Source organism: Antedon mediterranea, chromosome 1 (genome assembly GCF_964355755.1).
Source record: "Antedon mediterranea chromosome 1, ecAntMedi1.1, whole genome shotgun sequence".
Classification (NCBI taxonomy): domain Eukaryota; kingdom Metazoa; phylum Echinodermata; class Crinoidea; order Comatulida; family Antedonidae; genus Antedon; species Antedon mediterranea.
In genome coordinates this window covers 24,559,901-24,586,553 of record NC_092670.1, presented here as the reverse complement: position 1 = coordinate 24,586,553, position 26,653 = coordinate 24,559,901, and the positions used below count along the sequence as shown (strand labels likewise).

Here is a 26,653-nt window from a genome sequence, read left to right as displayed (position 1 = left end):
CGAACAATTAATATTAACTTTGAGAATCGATCACCAGGTAAGTATAACCAGGGAAGAGTTAAATTACATTGTAATTTAACTCTTCCCTGGTATAACTTTCTTTATGATTGTGTGTAGGTATAGTCTTTTAACTCTTTTACACCGCCTAGGAAAACACACCAGCGCGTCAACGTGATGTCCTATGTTTTGGTGTCATTATTTTTATCTCCTGCCGTTATACCATTCGTTAAACTGTATTTCTAAACCTATATTTCATTTACTGTAAACGATGCATGTGGATGTTTTCTTTTTTATAGGTATATTTACCGAGATGAGGGCGTTCATTTTTGTTGCAGTTCTCTGCTTCAGCTTTGCGGGTAAGTTAAGTTTAAAGCAATCAAAGTAAATTAAACATGAGAGGGAAGACACATCTTGACTTCCAGTTTAGAAATATGAAGTGGTAGAAATCGAAATTCCATGCGTCGACGAGTGAATCAAATGATGTTAACATTTTAACAAATCAGGAAAAAATGAAATTTTACTTCCCTATAAACAAATGTATAAAATAAGGTTGCAAGATGATCAGGCTTATTTTTCATAGTCAGTCATAGTTACATTTAGACTAAAATGTGTTGACCATATAAGTTATGAAAATTAAAATTTAACATTCTCGCCTTCTAGTTCTACTCTGAATTTAAACTTGACAAAACATTTCTTATGTTTTCAATTATTCTAACAATATAAGGCCGTGGACTCAATATTCTACTCTATCCTTGGTCTCTAAAGGCCAACTCAGACAGTGTTGTACGACGAGGCCCGACGAAAACGTCTTGACTCGACGTCGGTGCTATCTGAGTTGAATCCCAATGAAACGAGTCGCCTTGCGATAGCGTCGGGCGTAGTTTTAGGTCTTTGCAAGAACCATAAATATGTTTACGGGCCTCGTCATACGACGCTGTCTGAGTTGGCCTTAATTCGTATCTTGAAATCCTCGATCCACCACACCAGAAATTAAAGGGATGGGAAATGAGGGTGAGAGAAACAGTTTTAAACAATTGCTCGGTGTTGATCTTAAACACTTACAGGTGAGGAAAAAAAGCAGGAAGAAATGACGTTACACCAGTCATAAGATCTATGCTGCTCTGCTAGAGACACAAATCCACGCGTGTTAAGACTTTAAAACACTGGTCGGCCGGGCCAAATACATGTGTGCACGGTATAATTGAATGTTGGTTAAAACGTTCGCCGCTGTGGTCAATACAATATTCTCTGACAGCCGTTATATATAGGGCCTAGATATTATAGATATGACATATGAAATGGGATCTTTAATAGTGATGAAAAATATTTTGTATAAAATTGAGGGTGTTGCCCGGGCAACTGGAGCAACAACCCTGCGTCCGCCCCTGCTCGTCGTACGATGCTGTCTGAGTTGACACTAACGCAATTAGGAGCAGATGTTGCATTACTAATTATAACTCTTCTCTGTTAATAAGAATAATATTAATTTCCTTTTTTTTGTACAGAATGTATCGAGGGATACAAACGTATCTGTTACTACACAAATTGGGCTCAGTATCGATCGGGTTTTGCCAAGTACACACCCGACAATATTGACCCCTACCTTTGCACCCATATAGTTTACTCCTTTGCTAAAATAGTAAATGGAAAATTAGCACCATTTGAATGGAATGATGAATCTACGGACTGGTCAGATGGTATGTATCAACAGGTAAGCCTGTATAAGACATACTCTTCTAATAATCATGAAAGTTTAGATGCAATTTCCCTCGTTTTTTGATAAACAATGATCATAATATCCAGATGTACATGCATTTCAATTTCTACTACTGGTACTGGGATCTAGGTAGAGATTAGAGATAAGAGATTAGAAAATTACTAATTATACCGTCCGTAAGGTAATAAATAAAGTGAATTAATGGGTTGGCACCACTGCGTTTTCCGTCTTTTAGTGTACACCTGGTATAATAAATTAAAACCTGTAAATCTATACGGTAATGTTAACGGCTTTATCGAAATTTAGTCGCCTTCATCCGGCTAAAAAACCTCTTCAGATAGGACTTATATCTGATATATGATATGATATCTGATCAATCTTCTATTTTATTATATTAACATTGTTATTATTATTTCGGGTTTTTCCTATTATTCGATTGACAGGTAATTAACTGGAAAAATACGAATAAGAACCTGAAAGTTGCACTCGCTGTCGGCGGCTGGAACATGGGATCTGCTGAGTTCACGAAGATGGTGGCAACGGAGGCTAATCGAGCGAAGTTTATCTCTCACTCGATTACATTCTTAAGAGCTCGTGACTTCGATGGATTGGATTTGGATTGGGAATATCCAGGTGCTAGAGGGAGCCCTCCAGAGGATAAACAACGTTTCACACTTTTGGTTCAGGTAAGATGACTTATTATTATTATTATTATTATTATTATTATTATTAATATTATTATCAATAATTATTATGGAAAGAATTCAAAGTGATTTTAAAATTCATATTAGAACGTTTGTTGGGTTAGTATAATGTATAATTATAAATACATTAATAAATAAATATAAACTAAATATTATTAATTTTCCAACAACCATAATCTCAATGTATTGGTAAACTTATAATTGATTACTAACTTTATCGTCATCGATCTGCCAATCTACCGGTTCATGATTGATCGGTATATTAAATATGAATTATGAATACAGTAAATGAATCAATCGATTGTACTATTTTGATAGGAACTCCGTGCTGCGTATGACAAGGAGGCTGCAGACACTGGCAATACCACACTGCTACTGTCAGCTGCTGTAGCTGCTGGAGAATTAAATATTGATGGTGGATATGAAATCGCCAAAATAGCAAAGTAAGTTTATGAGCACTTTGTGGATATATGTGCGCTCTATAAATCTTATTATCTTATCGTATCTTATGCCATGGAGGAAATGATTTATTTATTTTTTCGTCCATGATGTATTCAATTCAGTTAAAAAAACATGTATTTACGTCCAAAAGACAAAAAGTAACAAAAACAATAATGGCAAGAGATAATTTAGAAAAATGTATGAAGGCAGGATCCCTCCTCCCCCCCCCCCCCAAAATTAATAAATTAATAAACAAATAATTAAAAATAATAAATAAAATAAAACTAATACCACTGTAGGCCTAGACAAAATTTGAAAAAATAATATGATAATAATATAATAAAATATAATGTAACAACCACCGTTGGAAAAATTGTATAACAACTATTCACTTATAATTAGTTGGTCTACTAATAATCTCATTTGATTTAGTATTAATTAATGGGTGAATTTAGGATTAATCTGTTTGAAATTTAGTATGACTAGATGGCACGCTCGCTTCGCTCGCGTACCATCTAGGGGTGCTCACAGATGGTTCTCGAATACAGTAGAATCCACGGACGGGGACTTTTTTGGGACACTAAACAAAAACGGAAGTGTCCCCCTAATTGGGGTATTCAGAAATAGAGACAACAAAACCAATACTGGATTTCATAAAGGACAATTAATTTATGTGGATTAAAAAAATTAGGGAGAAATGGAAATGTATGTACGGGAATTGGGCGGCACGTGGTGGTGGTGATGGAACCGCAGTAATAAAGTTGATTGTATTTATATATTATAAGAACCAAACTAAATAAATAGACCTAGACATTCTGCGAAATGGAAATCGGAAATGCAAGCTCCTATTCAGTGAAAAATTAAACTGTAGTCTACCTAAATATTTAGGGCAAATCATCGGTTGTGGTGTTGAAATTCCTGTAAACATTTGTGTGAACCAAACTGGGTCGAATTTCTGTCATGAGTACTGATTTGTTGGCCTGTGATTTATGACGCCTAAGGGATCTATCTAGACTTATTTTTTAGAATAATGTACGTACCTGTCAGATACAATTGTCTTGTGTCGTATAATAAATAAGTACTGTAATAGTTACTGAAGTTACTATTACAATCTCGTCAATGAAAGCACGAAAATGTATATGCGCTTACTTATGAAAACGTATACAGTATTATACTCAGTTATTGAAACAGTAGGTTTAAAAAAGTTTCGTTTGTCTGTAAAATGATGTAATCAAGCTGTTTACATGAGTCTTAATTTATAAGCACATAAACTTACATAGAAAGTAGGGTATCATAAATTTGGCCTTAGCACTCGGGGGAGTGGCTAAGATGAAGTCCGTGGGACTACTAAATATAAATTGTAATGAACCTCGAGGGACATAAATAGGAATATTTCATTTTTCATTATCAATGTATAATAAATGGAAACTGTTTACCGATTCAAATAATAGAAATTGGTTTTTAACATTTTCCGAACCTATTGCAAGTTTATTCTCAAAGGGCCCATATATTTACCTACCGTATGTGTTAAACCAAGGGCTCATAAATTTACCTACAGTACAGTACTTGTGTTAAACCAAACTCTGGCAGACTGAGAGATTGGGATGTTCCATTCATCGCAAATCAATACATTTGTATAATCGTATATTAAATCTATCAAAATAGTATTTTTTAAAGAAAATCGGCCTGTCTTCAACATTATGATGGTGTACTCTAGCAATCTATCAAAATAGTATTTTTTAAAGAAAATCGGCCTGTCTTCAACATTATGATGGTGTACTCTAGCTGTTCAACCGGTTTTCAGCTATTAAAAACAATTATCGTAGGAGGAGATAGGAAAATGCGAAGCCTCCTCGCTATGTAACATTAGGGTTGAGGGATGGGAAAGCGGATAGGTACAAAGAGGAACAATTTTTAAATATATTCTTTATCCACTGAGTAACGAAATATTTTGTTCATGTTTTATAGGCCTATAAATAATATACCTCTAAATACAGTAGGCCTAAAACATTTGCGATTTAATACTTTGTTAAAACTGTCACTGTCATAATCGATTGAAATATTAAAGTACATGTCACGATACACCACTACGACGTTTATATTTTTGGTAATTATTAATTAATACAAACGTTGAGAAGGAACTGTCAGTATAAAGTTTATTTGTATATCTAACAGTAGAGCCTATCCACAGTCTCAGTAATAAAGTTTATTTGTATATATTTTTATATTACATCTAACAGTACGAACATTCACAGTAAGAAATGTTCGATTCAAATGAAAAATAGTTAATAGGTATTTACAGTATTGTCAAAGTATTGCAAGTTTATTCTCAAAGGGCCCATATATTTACCTACCGTATGTGTTAAACCAAGGGCTCATAAATTTACCTACAGTACTTGTGTTAAACCAAACTCTGGCAGACTGAGAGATTGGGATGTTCCATTCATCGCAAATCAATACATTTGTATAATCGTATATTAAATCTATCAAAATAGTATTTTTTAAAGAAAATCGGCCTGTCTTCAACATTATGATGGTGTACTCTAGCTGTTCAACCGGTTTTCAGCTATTAAAAACAATTATCGTAGGAGGAGATAGAAAAATGCGAAGCCTCCTCGCATTTTTTTGGCGGGTATTTTTCAAGATGGACATCCATTAGACAGTGTATACCACGATCGGAAAACACCCCTATTTGGGGCAAATCGTTGAACCTAAATTCGTTTTAATCGTCAATAACTAATTATCTAACTCAATTTAATTAGTAAACAGGGTTACATCAGGCGGTTAAAATCAGTACCGAAAGTACGAACCAACTTTACATACCATCGAGTGAAAATTCTAGAAGTAAGGCGCGATTTACCGAATTTTGCCCTTACGTAAATTTATATATAGATTGTGAGGATTGAATGGTGCGCAGTGATACTGTAGTACGGTAGCATAGCATACGGGAGTCTTTAAATATGTTTTTCTTATGATATTTAAGTGTTACATTGTATCACTTTTTGACAACGTGATGCCATAATGGATTACGTTTCATTCTTTATTAAAACATTAGAATGTTTTCTTTTTACTGAAAATATATTTTTTTTCTGTTTGTGAATAATCAGTGTAGGCTAGTCAATCTAGCAAAAAAAAAAACAGCCCAAAGTGAAACAAATTGCAAACAGAGATTTTTCTTTTTTAAATGGTCATATATGATGAGGAGATCAAAATTTGAGCATCACACCTCTGTCACACATCCCGATGATATGCAAATTAGCTTAAATATGCAAATTAGGGTGAAATTTCAAGGTTACCATATCTCAAAAACTACTAGTCCGAGAGAGTTGATTTTTTCACTGATCTATTCAAAATGTATATATTTATATTTACTCTAATGAAACATTTTACGAAAAAAAGACCGGAAGTACAACATTTGACCTTCGACCCCATTTCTCAATGTTTGCCTATACAATGTGACTAAAATGTCTGTAGAGACTTTATTTTGCCCTCAAATGACCCAGACATAGGTTCCTAATATCCAGCATAGGATCACTTTGTAATTCCCAAAATCACACCTTTGTCACACATCTCGAAAGTATGCAAATTAGTAGTACAATTTAAATAAAATATGCAAATAAGGGGAAAAAATTACAGTTTTCCTATATCTCGAAAACCACTAATGCTAGAAAGCTGATTTTTTCACAGCCGTATTCAAAATGTACATATTTCTATTTGCTCCAATAAAACATTTTACAAAAAAATGACCGGAAGTATGACATTTGACCCTCGACCCCATTTCTCAATATTGCATATATAAATGAAACTAAAATGTCTGTAGAGACTTTGTTTTGCCCTCAAATGACTCCGATACAGGTTTCTAATAGCCAACATAGGACTGTTTAGTAGATCTCAAAATCACACCTGTATCACTCACCTCCAAAGTATGCAAATTATTAGTACAAGTTACATGAAATATGCAAATTAGAGGGTGAAATTAAAGGTTCCTATATATCGAAAACCACTAAGGCTAGAGAGTTGATTTTTTCAATAACTTGTTCAGAATGTACATATTTATATTTACTCTAATGAAACATTTTACGAAAAAATGACCGGAAATACAACAATTGACCCTCGACCCCATTTATTAATGTTTGCATACATAATGCCACTAAAATGTCTGTAGAGACTTTGTTCTGGACTCAAATAACTCGGATACATGTTTCCTATAGTCAGCATAGGACCGCTTTGTAATTCCCAAAATCACGCCTTCGTTTTTTGGCATGGTTGGAATTCCCTTTTTTCGTATTAGTTTATGTACAGCGCTTAGAGGTTACACAACATTAGGCGCTATATAAATCCAGGATATTATTATTGTTATTTCTCAATATTTGCATATAATGCAACTAAAATGTATGTACAGACTTTGTTTTGGCCTCAAATGACTCGGATACAGGTTTTATATAGCCAGTATAAGTCAAGCACCTCGAAAGTATGCAAATTAGTAGTACAAGCTATATGAAATATGCAAGTTACAGTGAATTGCCTTATGTATCTCGAAAACGCTAATGACCGAGAGAGAGAGATATGGCAACTTTCTTGTACTACTGATTTGCATACTGTACTGAAGAAAGGCCCATAAATAATATATACATATACGCAAGAACTTTCTTATTTTTATTATCTTTTATTTTCACACTTCTTACCAACCACGCTGTCGGTATTATTTTTATTTTTCTATGACACGCCAAAACGGCCTTTTACACCCTATACAATAGCGCCCTCATTATTCTTTTGTTGTTCTTCAGAACATTCTCCCCTTCCTCGACATACAGTTGTTTGTCGATCCCTTTATTACAATCTCAACTAACTTTTTAATAAATATCATGAAACATCATTATCAACAAAAACCCTATCACTCATATTCACTAAATTATATAACATCATTTCTAAATTAAAAACTATTTTTACTGATATTAATTCACATTGAACTTGTTGATAACTCATTTAACATCACTGTCCTTATTTGAACATTATCCAACAATGTATAACAATTATATGATCAATTTCTACACTGTTCACTTTAACATAATTCAACTCTAAACTTATTAACACTAAAACCTAAACATTTGTGCTTCTTAATATAACACCTTTCTATATCTTGATATTTAACATTCTTTTAATCAAGTATCTCTAGTGGACACATTTTTGTAATACCTCGAATTACATCTCCATTGTTAGTTTTCACCTTAACTACCCTTACATGACCGTCTGGTCCTTTATATATTTCTCTTATCCTACCCAATGGCCATTGACCACGTACCGTACCTTTCTGAACTACTAATACCACTTCATCAACCCTAAGATCCCTCTTGAGTTCCCTCCACTTTTTTCGTTGGTTCAATGCTGGTAACCACTCCCTTAACCACCTATTCCAAAAGTGTCGCATTAATTCTTGGACACGTCTCCATCGTTTTCTAGGATTAAAAACTGTTGTGTCTAATATGCTCTCTGGAGCTAGATTACCTCCCATTTGACCATGTAAAAAATGGTTTGGAGTTAATGGAATTACATCCTTTACTGAGGCAGATTGATATGTTAATGGACGTGAGTTTAATATACCCTCTGCTCCTACAAATGCAGAATGTAACTCTTCATCCGTTATATCGGCATTTCTTAATACTCCATATATAGCCCTTTTAGCAGATTTTATAAGAATTTCATGTACTCCACCAAAATGTGGGGTCATAGGTGGAATAAAACTCCACTTTATACCAGTGACCACTGTCACACTTTGAATTTTATCTTTATCTAAGGATTTTAACACTCCCTTTAATTCTCTATCAGCTCCTACAAAATTTGTCCCGTTATCAGACATCATTTCCTCGGGTTTACCCCTTCTACTGACAAATCTATGAAAAGCATTTAGAAACGTGTCTGTGTCTAAACCGTACGCCATTTCCAAGTGCACGGCTCTAGAGGATAAACATGTGAACAAACACAAATAACGTTTTGTTTGTACCTTTCCTCTACCCTGTTTAGTAAGGAAGGGACCTGCATAGTCTACTGCGACTCTAGTAAACGCCTTTAAACTTTCATTTCTAGTTCTATTCTTAGGTATGGAGCCATTATTTGCTCCCCTTGTTTAGCTAATCTACGCCTACATCCCATACAATTTTTTTCACATTCTCTTATTTCTTCTCTAGCCGCTTGTACCCAGTACTTCTCAGATAATAATGACAGTGTATGATTTGTACCTATGACATGATTTCCTAACTCATGATACATTTTTACAATTAATTTAGTGACGTTATGTTTCCTTTGTAATATAATGGGATATCTTACATCATATGATATCGCCTCATTTAGACTTAAACGTCCATTTGCTCTAAGCAAATAATCGGCATCCATTCGAGGATTCAATCCACTTATATTACTCTTTGTACTTAGTATTTCACCCTTACTTAATCTCTTAATTTCGTCTGAGAACTCATCACCCTGTGCCTTTTGAATTATGACAATTTCCGAGTCCTTAACCTCATCTACATTTAATGGTCCTCTGACTTTGTCTTTTAACCTACAGTTATTTATAAAACGCATTACATACGCAAATACACACACTAACTTATTCCAGCTAGAGTACCTTATTGGGTTTAATCTCCAGTTATCACTTTTCACTCTTGGTACCACTTTACTCAATAACGTTTTCGTACTTTTCTTAATCTCTATTTCATCTATCGCTTTCTCAATCTTATTTTCTGGCCATTGCATCTCACAATCACTCAAGAATTCAGGACCTCGCCACCAAAGTTCATTCTGCTGCCACTCTATAACAGTACATCCTCGCGAAGCCACATCCGCAGGGTTTAATTTAGTGGGTATATATCTCCATTGACTAGGGTTTGTTTGACCTTATATTTCACCAATTCGATTCGCAACGAACGGCTTAAAATCTCTACTATGACCTCGAATCCACCACAATGCATTCATACTGTCACCCCAAAATTTCACTTCCTTTAGTTGACATTGTAACGGATTTACAACAGATTTCGCAAGCTTTAAACCTAACATAGCTGCCATCAACTCAAGTCTCGGGATACTCATGGATTTAAGAGGAGCTACTTTCGTTTTGGATGCGACTAATCTTACATTTCTTTTTTTAACATCGTTATCATTCTGTGACACTGAATACACAACCGCCGCATAAGCATCATTTGACGCGTCAACAAATGTATGCAACTCTTGATTCTCGCGCTCACCTGGGTTTATACACCTTTCTATTTCTATATCTTTTAATTCGCCCAAATTTGCTATCCATCGTTCTAATTTATGACCTACATCAGGGGACAACTCTTCATCCCAGTCTAATCCATTTGCCCAAATCTCTTGCCTAATTATCTTGCCTGCGACTACTACAGGAGCCAAAATCCCTAGTGGATCAAATATAGAAGCGATTCTACTCAAAGCTAATCTTTTGGTTAACTTACAGACATTAGAAGGACCAGAACCTCCTTGAAACTTAAATGTATCTTCCTCGGCTTTCCATATTAAACCTAAGGTTTTTGCAGAAGGTAACTCGTTCCCACTTAATTTGATTTCTTTAGCTCTATCTACTTCTGGTATTTTTTCCAGTACCGCTTTTGAATTTGAAACCCATTTTCTAGCACTCATACCCGCGCTTCCCCATAATTCTTTAAGCTCTCTATATAACTCTACTGCCTCTTGCTCATTTTTAACCGAGGTCATGGTATCATCCATGTAGGTAGAGTCTAAAACAGCCCGTGCTGCTAGATGATACTCTTCAGAATTCTTTCGTGCATGTTCCTGAGTTACAAATTGAGCTAAGAATGGTGCAACATTAAGACCAAACACTAGTCGATTGAACTCATAAATTTCTGGCCTCCGCTCTGTGTCTAAATCTCGCCACAAAAACCTAAGCATTTTCCTATCTTCTGGTTGCACTCCAATCTGGAGATACATTTCTGCAATATCGCAAATAATCGCTACCTTTTCCTTTCTAAATCTTAATAACACATCGAATAAATCGTTCTGCAATTTAGGCCCGGGATAGATCATGTCATTCAAACATCTTCCCCCATAACGCGCTGCGGCGTCAAACACTAACCTAACTTTCGTTGTTTCCCTATCGGGTTTAACTACTGGGAAATGTGGTAGAAACCATTGATTTAGTTCTGTTAGGGATTGGTCTATTTTTCTGACATAGCCATTGGATCTGTAATTATCTAAAACGTTTTGATAATTATCGCCTAACATCTTGTCTCTAGTTAATTTTCTTTCTAGACACTCTAATCTCTTAAAGGCCATCTCATAATTGTTATCCATATTTAATCCTTCTTCCCGCCACGGAATATTCACACTGTATCGCCCATCAACAGCTGTCAATGACTTTGACACTTTTTGAATCACTCTTTCATCTTCAGCTTTATATATTTTCAAATCACTTACTCCATAACTATCTACTTCCCAAAACTTCCTCATCAACTCGTCCACATCATTACTTCGTTCACTACTGGTTTTGTAAGTATTCACATGTAGTGATGTTGTTCGCCAACTTCTACTCAAAGGACCAACACACGTCCAACCTAACGGTGTTCTTCTCGCAACAGGTTCTCCGGGACCCCCACATTTCTCTTCTAATGCTGTATGCAACTCTGGACAATCCACTCCAATCAGTAAATCTATCTGTTTTCTCTGACTACTTATTACAGGAAATTCTATGTCTCTCAAATGATCCCAATCCTTACTAACACTACTCCAATCTGACGCTTCTAGTCTACCAGTAACATCACTTATAGTCACTGCATTCACTTTAAATTTTTTAGATCCATCCAACGGTAATACAAATATCTCAACTGGCTTAGTCACAAATCTTTCCTCCTTACCACTTAACAAACTCACAACCATCTCTTCTGTTACTCCACTGAGACCCAACTCTCCACATAACTCTTCATTAACATATGTCTGAGTACTACCATCATCTAATAATGCATTCACCTCTATTCTTTTCTTTCCATTACTAACTATGATTGGTATGGTTCGCAAAGCAATAGATTGGTTTTTACTTAACAATGTAGTGTTTGTCCCTGTTTCTGTTTTAGTTACTTTACGCTCCCCTTCCCTGGCAACTCCTACCTCTACAGTTTCAAAATTACTTTCCTTTTTTACTTTTTCTCTATGTAACAACCTATTATGGTCATTCTTACATCCATTTATACCACAGGACATAACCCGTTTACAATCAACTGCCCTATGTTTACATAGACACTTAAAGCACAATTTTTCTTGGCTAGCAATTCCATCTCTCATTGATGGATAGTTGTCTGAATTTTACACATTCCCATAACCTATGGTTTTTCTTACAACATACACATGTGAACAAAGGTGATTCACTAGGCTTTTCCCCTGTGGGTGTACAACTATGACTGTAAGCCTTTTTTCCTCTAAAATCTGTGTTTACTACTCAAAATTTACTCTTATTTTCATTAGCTGTAGTGCCAATATTTCTTCCAAACATATTGCTGTTTACTGCAGCTTGACTCTCTACAAATTTTAACATATCCAAGAAACTTGGTTCCCTTTCACTAAGTATTGATTGTGCAGCATTAGCCCATTTAGCTTGCATAAATCTAGGTAATAGCCCTTGAATTTTTAATAGGTTGGAGGTACTGTTTAAATCATTTGTGTACCCCATTTTTGTTAGTGTTAGTTGACATTTTTTTCATGTCACTGACTAGTCCCCATAACTCTTCATGGTTTCCTGCATTAATCTCTTTTCTGTTGGTTAACTTAAGCATCAATGAGTTTAAAACTAGATGGGGCTGCCCAAACTGCCTTTTAAGAATCTCTAAAGCCTGCTTATAACCTTCTTCTCCTAATAGAGGACAACTTACTATACTTTCCTTTGCCTTATTTTTACATAACTGTAGAAGGTATTGTAATTTTGCATTATCTGATGTTAACTTACTTGCTACATTTATCTCAAAATTTGGTACAAAAGCCCAATCGTTTCCCGGATCCCCATGGAATTCTATCACTTCCGCTTTTGGAAGTTCTAGGGCTAATTTGAATGCGGCCATAGCATCCATATCATTACTGTTAACCTTATTATTACCATCTTTCTCTCCCTGATCAACGTTTTCACTGTCCTCTTCTACCATAACTCTGTCAGTCTCTTCTGTCACTGTTCCCCTGACTGGCGGCTCCAGCACCCTCTTAGTCTCATGTATCACCTCTAGAAAATCCCTTTGGCAATCTTGCATCCACTTCTCCGCTTCCTCAAATTGTTCTTCATCTTCCAAATTTATCATTTCCACAATCTGCTCGTGAGCCCTCTCTACTGTTTCAAATACCTCGTTTGCTTTCTTTAATAAGTTCTGTATTAACTCAATGTCCCTCTCTAGTTCCTCCTTCTGACACAAAACATTTATTGTGTTTGTAATCCTTGTTAACTGTCCTTTTCTATTTCTTCGTAGTATTTTTATATCTTTTTTTTGTTTCTCCATGTCTTCCATTTTGTTTGACTTTTCGCTTAGAAGCATGTGTTATGCGCGATTTGAACGATTTGCGCAATTTGAAATTGCGCAAAAAAAATCCTTGCGCAATTTGAATTGAAACATGTGTTTCAAATTGCGCAAGCAACGTATTAAATTGCGCAAGTAATCTGCAAATTGCGCAAGGTTTTTCGACAGATTGTGAAATCATGCACACCCATATTTTTATAGTAATTTCTAAGAATGATTCAAACTTAAAGATAAATATCGCATTTCCTTATTTTAGTACTGCAAATATTGTTATAAGTTAGCATACCGTCGAAGAACCGACGAAGGGAAACGAAGCGGTGGTGTTCCACCAGGCGGGCGCGGCGCGGGCGGCCGTCTATACTTCTCTAGCCTAGCTAGGGTCTGGACTACTGATACTGACTAGGTTACATGGCCTAGCTTAAACTAATATTAAAAACTTAAAAAGTGAGTTTTAAACATTATCTTCATTGAAATGGTCTTATTTATATAATAAAATACTAAATTTTAAACTCCTCTGCCTAGGCCTAGCCTAGCCATGTATGGGAAAATTTACAGTTCGTTTTCAAATTGCGCAAAGGTGTCATATTGCGCAAGAACTATCTTGCGCAATTTACAAATTGTGCAGCGCAATTTAAAATTGCGCAAAGATTTTCTTGCGCAATTTGAAATTGCGCAAGTTGATTGCGCAATTTGAAATTGCGCAAAAAAATCCTTGCGCAATTATAAATTGCGCAAGAATTCTTTGCGCAATTTCAAATTGCGCAAGGATTTTTTTGCGCAATTTCAAATTGCGCAAATCGTTCAAATCGCGCATAACACATGCACTGTACTCACGTGTATGTGTGACGTTCGCTCCCTAGCTAGAAGCATGCACTTTACTCACGTGCTCCGTTGCAACTAACTATAGGCTCACAACTTTCAGCCTACAAATGTTGGTTCTTTAAAGTTTAATTTGTTTAAATTGGTCTATCTAACCTCGCTCTGCTACCATTTTCTTGTACTGAAGAAAGGCCCATAAATAATATATACATATACGCAAGAACTTTCTTATTTTTATTATCTTTTATTTTCACACTTCTTACCAACCACGCTGTCGGTATTATTTTTATTTTTCTATGACACGCCAAAACGGCCTTTTACACCCTATACAATAGCGCCCTCATTATTCTTTTGTTGTTCTTCAGAACACATACTTTCAAGCGAAGTAACAGAGGTGTGATTTTGAGAATTATTAAACAGTTCTATGCTGGCTATAGAAAACCTGTATCTGGGTCATTATTGAAAAAAAAAATTATCGAAAGTATGACATTTGACCCTCGAACCTATTTCTCAATATTTGCATATAATGCAACTAAAATGTATGTACATACTTTGTTTTGGCCTCAAATGACTTGGATACAGGTTTTATATAGCCAGTATAGGATCGTTTAGTAATTTCAAAAGTCAAGCAACTCGAAAATATGCAAATTATTAGTACAAGTTATATGAAATATGCAAATTACAGCCTTATGTATCTCGAAAAACGCTAATGACCGATAGAGATATGGCAACTTTCACCTCTTGTACTACTAATTTGCATATTTTCTAGGGAAGTAACAAAGGTGTGATTTTGAGAATTACTACAGTTCTATGCTGGCTATAGAAAACCTGTATCTGAGTCATTTGAGGCCAAAACAGTCTGTACAGATATTTTAGTTGAATTATATGAAAATATTGAGAAATAGGGTCAAGGGTCAGATGTCATAATTCAATCAAGACAATTTTTGCATAAAATTTTTCATTACAGCTAATATAAATATGTACATTCTGAATCAACTCTGAATTCAAATCAACTCTCTAGCATTAATGGTTTTCGAGATATGGGAAGACTGTAATTTCACCCCTAATTTGCATATTTCATGTAACTTGTACTAATAATTTGCATACTTTCAAGGTATGTGACAAAGATGTGATTTTGGGAATTACAAAGAGGTCCTATGCTGACAATAGGAAAACTGTATCCGAATCATTTGAGTCCAAAAAAATTATCTACAGACATTTTAGTCGCATTATGTATGCAAACATTGATAAATAGGGTCAAGGGTCAATTGTTGTATTTCCGGTCATTTTTTCGTAAAATGTTTCATTAGAGCAAATATAAATATGTACATTCTGAACAAGTTTTTGAAAAAATCAACTCTCTACCTTAGCGGTTTTCGATACATATAGGAACCTGTAATTTCACCCCCTAATTTGCATATTTCATGTAACTTGTACTAATAATTTGCATACTTTGAAGGTGAGTGATACAAGTGTGATTTTGAGATTTACTAAACATTCCTATGTTGGCTATTAGAAACCTGTATCCGAGTCATTTGAGGGCAAAACAAAGTCTCTACAGACATTTTAGTTTTCATTATATATGCAATATTGAGAAATGGGGTCGAGGGTCAAATGTCATAGTTCCGGGAATTTTTTTGTAAAATGTCTCATTACAGCAAATATAAATATATACATTTTAAATATTTTAGTGAAAAAATCAACACTCTAGCATTAGCGGTTTTCGAGATATGGCAACGCTGTAATTTCACTCCCTAATTTGCATATTTAATATTACTTGTACTACTAATTTGCATACTTTCGAGGTGCGTGACGAAGTTGTGATTTTAGGAATTATAATACAGTTCTATGGTGGGTATTGAAAAACAATATCCTAGTCATTGAGTCCAAAATAAAGTCTCTACAGACATTTTAATCATATATTTATGTAAATATTGAGAAATGGGGTCAAGGGTCAAAATTTGGTACTTCCGAACATTTTTATGTAAAATGTCTCATTAGAGCAAATATAAATATATATATTCTGAACCAGACTGTGCAAAAATGAACTCTCTACGATTAGTAGTTTTTAAGATATGGTAACCCTGTAATTTCACCCTAATTTGCATATTTAAGCTAATTTGCATACCTTCGGGATGAGTGTCAGAGGTGTGATGCTCAAAAAATAATCACCTTATCATATGTAACCATTAAAAAAAAAAAAATCTCTGTTTGCAATTTGTTTCACTCAAAATGCTAGATTGACTAGCCTAGTGGAGGCTTTTGGTGTTCCGTTTTCATTTGAAAATTATTGTCAAGGTAAACGGGTTATTTGGAATTGAGTTCGAAATACAAGTTGCCATCAACATACAATAGAAATGCTGATGTCATTGCACTTTGAATTACTTTAGGGAGTTGGATTGGATTGGTTTGATGTCTTACGATCTTCATGGCTCTTGGGAAAACGTAACTGGTCACCACAGCGCCCTCAAAGCACCTGAAGGCGCGAACAGTGATGACGAAAAACTTACAATAGTAAGTTATTATTGTTACCTCCGCCAAGGAGGTATATGTAATAGATCGCGTGTGGAAAAATACAATTTTGCCAAGTATAGTATTTACTTTGTTTGTTTGTTTTACCTTAATGTATGTTTGTTAATTTGCATGTTTGTATGTTTGTTACTTGGCAAAAAGAATTTTGCCAAGTATAGTATTTAATTTGTTTGTATGTAATAATAATAATAATTTATTGGAAACTTCACTTTTACAACAGTGGCACACTTTGATGATAAAGGTGCGTCCAAATAATAACATACAAGAATAAATAAAATTATTAACTTAAAAATAAATCAAATGAATGAATGAAATACAAAACCTAACTCTTACAAAAACAAAAAAATAAATAAATACTTTAAATCAAAATAAATAAAACAAACTTAAGAGGAATCAAAATAAATAAAAATGCTTAGATACACACAAAATAATTAAAATAAAAAGACAAAGATTACTAAACAGAAATCAAAATGACACACAAAAGTTGAAAAGCAATTCAAAACACTACAGCATTGACATTACAAGTTTAAAAGAGCACAACGTTTCTTCCATAAAGATTTAGCCAAAGATTTACAGAAATTGTCGATTAAAGACTTAATAATAATATTTATCAAATAAATCAGGGTCATTGCCTAGAATAAGAAGGGTTTTGTTGAATAAATCTAAATTTTGAAAATAGTCAAAGAGATAAAAAAGATTACATTCCAAAAGTGCTTGTTGGAATTTAACAATTTGGTTTTTTCTCTCTTCTTCTAGAGTGGTACATGCTAGGAGAAAGTGCATAATGGTTTCTTCTTCATTTCTGTTGCACAATTTACAACCATTAGCATTAGGCTCATTGACCATTTAGATGTTTTTCTTTCAATGCGAAGGGTGTTTGATCGCAGCTTAAATTTTAACGATGCTCCTTCAAAGTCAATTTTATCAAGTAGATACTGTTCAAGTTTTGGTTCATTTTTTATATACATATAATGTTCAATTGACGTTTTACATTTACCGTCTTCAACCCAATGCGAGAGAGCTAGATTTGTCATAATTATTTTTTTACTGGAAGCCCAGTTGGCATCAAAGTTATCATTACCATTTCGAAAAAATATGTGTGCCACAATTATCAATGATATTTCGAACACATAATGGAATTTTAAATGATAGATCATTAAAGTTCTCGGTCAATTTAACTAGTGTTTTCAGTAATATCCTAGGCCAACGTTCATCTTCCATCTTTAAAATTCTTTCCATATAATTAATTCTATTTACATTTCGATCGATCGATCTTTATTTGCTTTTGCCTTAATTTTTTTCAAAGGAAAGTTTTTATCAATTAAATGTTTGAAGTTGTGAGCAAATGTTGAATATGCAGTGTTTGCATCTTCTGTTCTTAGGACAGGTTGCCAGTTTTCAATTGCCAAGTCTTCCTTAAAGGATTCGACTTGCTGGTGGAAATAAGTGCGTTTTAAAATAAATGACTGTTTTGTATTTTTTTTTACGATTCTCAGATTTTGTGATTGCAAATATAGGATAATGATCTGATATATCTGTGTAAATAATTCCAGTATTGATATTGTGATTATTTGTAGAATTACTATATATATTATCAATAATAGAAGATGTATTTTCTGTTACACGAGTCGGTTTATTAATCAGGGGCAAGAAAGAATTGGAAACAGTGGCGTCCACATGACATTGAACATTACAGTTTGAATGGTATAGGTTAAGGTCGAGATTAAAGTCACCCATAAGGTATGAGTGCGTCTTTTCTTTGTTAATTATATTCATAACTTCTGTAAATTGATTATTAAATATACTGATTTTAGATTCAGGTGGTCTATAAATGACCCCAGCTGAAATATATTTCCCGTCAATTATCATATCTATGAATAAGGATTCAGCTTCAGTAATTAATTTAGATAAATCATCTCGTGGTTTGTAACACAAATTGTCAGAAATATATAGAGCTACGCCTCCGCCCCGTCTACCCGTACGATTACGATTTACAAGCACATAGTTCGGCAAGTTAAGAAATGAAACTTCATCATTATCGCTCAACCATGTCTCTTGAAGGGCAATGACAGAGAACTTATAATTAAGTGAGTCAATAAATTGTGAGAACTGGTCAAACTTGTTGACGATACTACGACAGTTAAGTGACAGAAAAGAAACATCATCCGATATGTTTGAAATTTGTCTAAATTCTTCAACATGGTAGTATTTAGATTCATTATACTTAAGATAGGGATTGAGATCTTTATCATCATCATCAGTAGTATTGCTTAAAAAAGGTAACATTAATAAAAAGAAAAATAAAAAAAAAAAATAAATAAATATATATATATAGTTTAAAAAAAATAAATAAATAAAATAAATAAGTTTAATTAAAAAATATTACTATATACTGTAACAGATGTTTATACAGTAGAGTAATAAGATAACTATCTAGGCCTGTCTAGTGTATCCGTCATGTTTACGTCAATGAGAAACTCAAAGACATAACATAAATAATAATACACAGTACGTCGGTACATTATATAGTTATAATACAGATGTATTATATAAAATATAAAAAAAAAGAAGCAGCAATATAAACATACCGGTACTATTTCAGCCATTTTCTAGATAGTACGTACAATTAACTAGACAATCACATGTTCGTTATAGACTGGAACATCCTCTCACCTGTATCCCAATGTGTCTTGGATTAGGTTACTTTAGTAATTGATTAGCTGGTTTGTTACATACAGTGGTAGTATGGCAGCAATATGTGTTTGACATGGGACATTCTCTCATCTGTATGCAAATGATTGTTACTTAATTGTGGCGTAATAGTAGGTGAGAACAATAACACGTTTGACAGGAGACACCCTTTCATATGCAAATGTAATTGATTGTTTACATACATCGTAGTTTTTACGAAGACTTTGTTGACAAAAACAAAAGTCGTATGAACGGCTTATGAGTGGAGTTTTCCGTTAATATAGAGGTTCCCGTTTCTAAACACTGGTCGTTTCCTTTCTCCGTATGCTTTTGCCATTATTTCTCTGAGATTACGTTTCTTTTTAAGGTCAGTTTCTGGTAAGTCCTCTAGTACGAAGATCCCCTTATTTTTCAACACATGACCTGTTTTGGCTTGCATCAGTACTTGGTAGCGTTGCGGTCGAAACAGGAATTTAGCGATAATATGTCTAGGTGCTCCGGTCGGTGAAGTACGGGGTTTGCCTGTACGGTGGGCATTTTCGACTGTAATGTTCGGTAGTTTCAGATCGTTCTTTATAATTTCATTAATTTTCTCAATTGGAATTTCATCTATACTTTCTTTAATTCCACCGAATCTCAAATTAAAACTTCTAGAGTATCTCTCAAGTTTAAGGATTTGATTTTGAAGTAATGTTACGTTGTTCCGGTCGGCGTCCATTGATGTCTTAACCGCTTCAATGTCCGTACAAAATGATACGATTTTCTTCTCTATCTCTACGATTGAATCACTGGTAAATGCGATCGATTTTTCTAGTTCCGTTTGTTTATGTTCGATCTTGTCAATTCGTTTAAGTAAGGCCTCTTGATTTAAAATGATCGAGTTTAGCTTACCCTTGATGATGGTTTGAAATGTTCGAAGTTCCCGCCTCAGCATACCCACTTCTGTTGCTTCGGTTCCGTCAGGGTCCCCGCATTCAGAGTCAAGAGTTGATGATTCTGGGGCTAGTAGAACTCGATCTTTTTCTTTATCTTTTTTGTTATTTCTTCTTTCTCGGCTCATGTTGACGTGCAGTTGTATTCACCGTTTATATATATATATTCAAATGTGAGTTGGTTTTTTAATAGATGGCTGTATTTTAAGTATCATTATTGACGGATCAGATAGCCGATGTGTGTGTCTGTTACGAGCTCATCATTCCTGTTCCCCATAAAGAGTAGCACAAGGGGTATTCCGAGAGGCCTTAAGGATAAACCTTGCCGTTTGTAATTGTAGTCTTTCAATTCTTTCACAATCACTTTTGCTACCAACCCAAATAGTACTACCATAATTTATTGATGGGAGTGCAATTGTTCGCCAGAGGATATCACCATAATATACTCTATTAAAATTTTTTAAATTACCAATTACGGCTTTTATATAGCCTATGAGTCGGTTACATTTTTGTATAATATATTCTACATGGCTATGGTCATTTGCACCTCTTGATATCATTACACCTAGATATTTATACGCTTCACACTCAGTTATCGACTGGTCTCCTAATTTCCATAACTTTTGTTTATCTATTTTCTTACCTACAACAAGTACATTTGATTTAGTTGGGTTAAATTGCATTTTCCAATCAATGGCAAATTTGCTGTAACATGTGAGTCTTGTTGCTCATTTTCATCTGCCCAGAAAAGGGCTCCTTGCCATATGTTATTAATATGAACTCCTATATCAATTAATTTTAGAATTTTTGTGAGCTCATTGATAAATATACAAAACAGAATAGGAGATAGCACACATCCCTGTCTAACTCCTTGTTCAATTGAAAATTCATTAGTTACAGTAACCCCAAATTTTACTTTCCCTTTGACATTTGCATACATGTTATCAATAATTCTCCACAAACGTGCTCTTATTCCTATATTCCATATGGCTTTCAGGAGCCCATCTCTCCAAACGGAATCAAATGCCTTTCGGAAGTCCAGGAAAGCTAGATAGGTGTTTTTTCCATTTTTTTTTCTTAAAGCAGTTATACTTTTCATTTCAAAAATATGGTCCTCACACCTATGATCTTTCCTGAAACCACCCTGTACTTCCGTCAGTGCATTATCATATTCCAAATAGTTTGATTCATCATAGCAATTACTCTATTAAATAATTTTGATACACAAGATGTAAGAGAGATTCCACGATAATTGTTCAAATCTCTCTTATCACCATGTTTAAAGATTGGAATAATTAAACTTAAATTCCAGTCTTCTGGTGGGTGTTCAAAAAAGATGATTCTATTAAATAAATCTAACAGAGATTTTACCATAATGTATGTATGTTTATATGTTTGTTTGTTACTTGGCAAAAACGAATTTTGCCAAGTATAGTATTTACTTTGTTTGTATGTTTGTATATATGTTTGTATGTTTGTTACTTGGCAAAAACGAATTTTGCCAGGTATAGTATTTACTTTGTTTGTGTGTTTGTTACTTGAAAAAAAAAAGAATTTTGCCAAGTATAGTATTTACTTTGTTTGTATGTTTGTATGTATGTATGTATGTTTGTATGTTTGTATGTATGTAGGCCTATGTTTGTTTGTTTGTTACTTGGCAAAAAGAATTTTGCCAAGTATAGTATTCACTTTGTTTGTATGTATGTATGTTTGTTTGTTAGCACGATAGCGCCTACAGTTTTCAAGTTATCTTTCTGAATTTTTTTGGGTGTAGATAGGTATATACTTTCTGATCATGTCTATTGAAAATCAACAAAATTGGTTTATTAATAACTTCACAAATAACAAAAATGATATTATTTTCTGACCGGCTAGTGTTAAAAGATAGGAGACAATTTTCAAAAACCGGCGAGCAGTCTTAAAATACTGTACTGAAAACTGCATTTTTCGAGAACTAATAGAGAGAAATGGCGAACCGACGTCTAAAATCCGAGTGGGTATAAAATCATAACAAACCGTTGAGGGCGACACATTTCCTATGTTTATACACGTGAATCATGGCGTCGTCTAACCAACGTTGTTGCTGTAACACTCATCATAATTCTTGTTGTATTTGTGTATTTACACAATAAAACAATGAAATATGTATAAAAGTCATCCATCATTCACAATCATATTCCTAAAAATATCTCATATCTGTAGGTCTACATTAGACTAGGCCTATAGTATTATAGTAGAATGGTGTTATCAAGTATTCATTACTGGCGGTAGCCCCACCCCCCTCCCCTCCCCTCCCCATGCAGGAAGCATCACTAGCCACATAACAAAATGGCAGTTGTCAAGCTGAAACTAATGCTAGGCCTACATCTACTAGAGATGCTCTATTTAGTCTTACTACCTAGCTAGGAGAGGCCTAGCAGCACCCTAGCTAAAGTAGTAGTAGTAGTAGTACAGTATGCAAGCTAGGCTCGAGGTACTACAGCATACAGGCCAACTATCTCTAGGGCCTAGAGCTGGGTACAGTATATAACAAAAAGGGGTCTTAATTCAATCCAAATTAAAATAAAATATATTAAGATTTGCCCATATAACATTAAAATTGTTAAGGGTGTTGCAAAAAAAAGATACTGCTATTATGTGTGTTTTAAACGTTCTTTTCTACCTTCCTTTTTAACTCAACCCACCGGAATTTCCAATACAAAAACATGTGGCGAAATGGTTTGTTTACAATCTATACCCACTCGGTGAAATTTGAGTGACGTCATCGCGGTTCGCCATTTCTCTCTATTGTCCAAAAAACTTTATTTTTGTACAAGAGGCAAGAGTTATAATTGGTGATTTGTAATTTTATAATTTGATTTAATGTTGCACCTTTTCTGATGAGAGTAGTTTAAAAAACCTATTTCTTTTCAATTTCACTCGTTTGATTTTCGCGTTGCTTTTCTATTGTTAGTCAACTGAAGCTATTGTTAATTGAAAGGCTTTTGTTACATAACCATTACTCCAAACTCGCATACACATTCTTGTAGTGAAATTAGCCTAAATCACAAACAGCATTAAGACACACACAGATATATAAATATACATTTTTTTTCCCGGAGAAATCTTATGTAGAAGAATTTTACAGTAGGCGGAGGTATGCACTCTCGGAGTGGCTTTCTAGTTATTACTAGTAACGATCTACCCTCACTCATTAACTCATTGGTTTACGTCATATTCATCAAAAACAATTTAAGCTTGTAATTAATTTTGTGTAGATTATTAAAAATTTTCAAATTAATTCTTAGACTTGGGCAGCTGACAAATGGGTGAATGGAGGATGCCCAAAGGATAAACTCATGATTGGATTTGGAACGTACGGCCGGTCATTCACACTAAGCTCATCTGCAAATAATGGAATTGGTGCTTCAGCTAGTGGTGCAGGCAATGCCGGGATTTACACCAAGGAGAAGGGTTTCATCTCCTACTATGAGGTAGCCTAAGCAGTAATACGCAACAAGCTCAATTATCACCCACACAGATAGAAATTTATATTAAAAAAAGTTTTTTAAACGAAGGATTTATCTAAATTAAATTACACATAACAGTTGTGCTTTCAGACCAATCTAATGACACCACCCCGATTTTCTGATTAGTGCTTAATTAAAGTCAACTAAATTCTAAACTTACTTACGATATCGATCGGAAAAAAATAACGTGTATCAATCTTGCCCCTATGTCATTCCTTCAAAATGACGTTTATACTCCGAAAGTGGAATGACGTACTAATAGAAGACATTAAAACCGCATTTTAAAATAAAATTAATGACATTTTTGATGTACAACAATTTCGACTTTAAAAACAAACGACAAACTGTAAAAACAACAACATTAAAAAATGCTTCTGAACCTTTTGATAAAAAAAAACATTCTAATTCTAGTTTGATTGGATCCTGTGATTCTCTGTGTATTTAATGTTCTTTGTTAATTATAATTTCAGTCATATTATTTCAATGGGCTATTTCGAATAAAGTCCATGATTCGCCACCTGTTTCTTTTACTAACTAGTTAACAACATTTGAAAGTAGGACTACTCGACTATTTTACATTTTTAGGCTTGCAGTATGAAAGATACTGGCGGGACTAGAGTTTTCGACAGTGATATACAAGCTCCATATATGTACAAGGGTAACCAATGGGTTGGTTATGATGACTTCACCAGCTATAAGATTAAGGTACACACACTTCGCTAATCAGTAAGAATAGTATATCAGTAAAAGGTATAGCCACAGTTGCATATTTCATTTTTTCATTTCGACCTAGAAAATATTGGTTAGGTTTTAATTACCAATATAATTTCCTTTCTGAAATGAGCATCAGCAAACTCTCTCTTCAATAATAATATTATATTATTATAAATAAACGTATCAATGGTTGCTTATGATTTGATTTTTCTTATTTACCATCGTTAGCTGGACTGGCTGAAGGAAAATGGATACGGAGGTGTGATCGTATGGGCATTAGATCTCGATGACTTCAGTGGTTCACAATGTAATTCTGGCAAATATCCTCTTATCAACCAGATAAAAAATGCTTTAGATGGTGGTGGATCAGGTCCAGGACCAGTGCCTACAGACCCACCACCAAAACCTACCACAAATAAACCAGTAGTGACACCGAAACCAGTAGTAACACCAAAACCAATAGTGACACAGAAACCAGCTCCACAAACCACCAAAAGTAGTAAGTGACGAATTTGTAAATTAGAAAACTACACTGAAACATATCAATTAAAATGAAATTACAAAGTAGTACAAAATATGTGAAAAAATATAGGCCTATGATGTAGTATAAAAATAGATAAAATCAATGATGAATGAAAGAAAAAAGAAATAATTTAATGTCTTTATTTTAGAAATGAATAAAGAATATTATTATTTACGAACTATATGTGACTGATGAATAATTGGAGTCGGAAAAAATAACTTCAGTATAATCAGTTCTCTGGCTAAACCCGGAGCTAATGTCGGCCTCTGAGCAGTGCCCAGAGGAAGACATTAAAATATGTCGAAAATGGCTAAATACGTCCGAGGCCTCCAGCGTTGGAGGGCCACTTAGGGTTCCAAAACCAGGGGCTTCATGTCTCTGCGTTACGCGTCTGAGTATAGTTAAATATGCAGATAGCCCTACGACATAAAGCAGCAAACGGATTTTAAATAACTCTACTAAATTTAAATGGTTAGTTAATGACAGTTTATATTGTATTCTAGATGGTGGAGGAGGTGGTGGTTCGTTCACATGCCAACAAGACGGTGTATTTGCCGATCCAGACGATTGCGCATACTATTATCAATGTTCGGGCGGTAACATGTGGCACAAACCTTGCGGAAGTGGCACTGTTTTCAACCCAGCCAATAGTGCATGTGATTGGCCCGCCAATGTTCCAGGTTGTTCCTAAAATGGGAACACATATAATGGCTTAACCACAATCAAGAATGAATAAAAGATTATCATTTTTCCAATTGTTACTTTTAAAATTATTTGAGAGTTTTGTCTGATTTCAATATGATAAAAAATAAACCTTATTTGAACAATAAATGTATTATTGTATATTTTTAGTTCATTTAATTCCAATACTGGTTAATTAAATTATTGCAAAAACTTTCATCTGGAGATTTCTGGAAACCGAGAGGAAGCAAAATGTCTGGATATTAAATGATTTATCTGAAGGATGGCAGGATAAAGGAAAACAAAGAGACGCCGATCACTGTACGATGGTAGTTGACCAGAACATTACGATAAAACATCAATATTGTACCGGTACGAGAAAGTAACTAACTACAAACACATTGCATCATGTTAAGACAAAACTGTATAAAAATATATAACGATATACATTTTAAACAATTAAAGTATGTGCCTCTACTGAGCGTGAAGATCGTTGAACGAGGTGAATTTAAATTGTATATAAATATATATTATTTTATTAAACATACGCTTTTATAACAGCGGCACACCTATAAATAAAGGTGCGTTCACTTAAACAACAAACAAAGAAAATACAATAATGTTATCACTTAATACGTTTTACTATTAATGATGATTTAACAATAAATAATAATATAATAATGAATAATATTATAATGAAAATCTTGACTCATTTCTTATTAATTTGTTTATTTTGAAACGATCCGAGCCATAGTAAATCAGTGGTTTTCACTAGACATTGTTATTACGTTGAAGCGTGGTTTCCAGTTAATTGGAAGCAAGGATAAAATGACGAGACAAGTTGACCAATCTTAAGGGAAGGATCACTCG

At 34.3% G+C, this 26,653-nt stretch overlaps 1 protein-coding gene across 1 annotated transcript; it reads left to right on the top strand.

Annotated features, from left to right (window-relative positions):
* The first annotated feature begins 310 nt into the window (after window positions 1–310).
* On the top strand, window positions 311–25,801 carry LOC140050523 (chitotriosidase-1-like). The gene is made up of 9 exons (XM_072095762.1): window positions 311–356; window positions 1,506–1,711; window positions 2,161–2,403; window positions 2,740–2,864; window positions 16,592–16,715; window positions 23,644–23,829; window positions 24,451–24,570; window positions 24,808–25,078; window positions 25,606–25,801. Exons 1-9 carry the CDS (start codon window positions 311–313, stop codon window positions 25,791–25,793), a joined length of 1,509 nt encoding a protein of 502 aa, XP_071951863.1. The 3' UTR covers window positions 25,794–25,801.
* Window positions 25,802–26,653: the final 852 nt, after the last annotated feature.

Bases quoted from the DNA above. Each gene is read 5' to 3' on its own strand.
- LOC140050523 (XM_072095762.1), top strand. From the start codon at position 311: ATGAGGGCGTTCATTTTTGTTGCAGTTCTCTGCTTCAGCTTTGCGG. The intron at 2,404-2,739 runs GTAAGATGACTT...CTATTTTGATAG, and splicing joins GTTTCACACTTTTGGTTCAG to GAACTCCGTGCTGCGTATGA. The intron at 25,079-25,605 runs GTAAGTGACGAA...ATTGTATTCTAG, and splicing joins TCCACAAACCACCAAAAGTA to ATGGTGGAGGAGGTGGTGGT.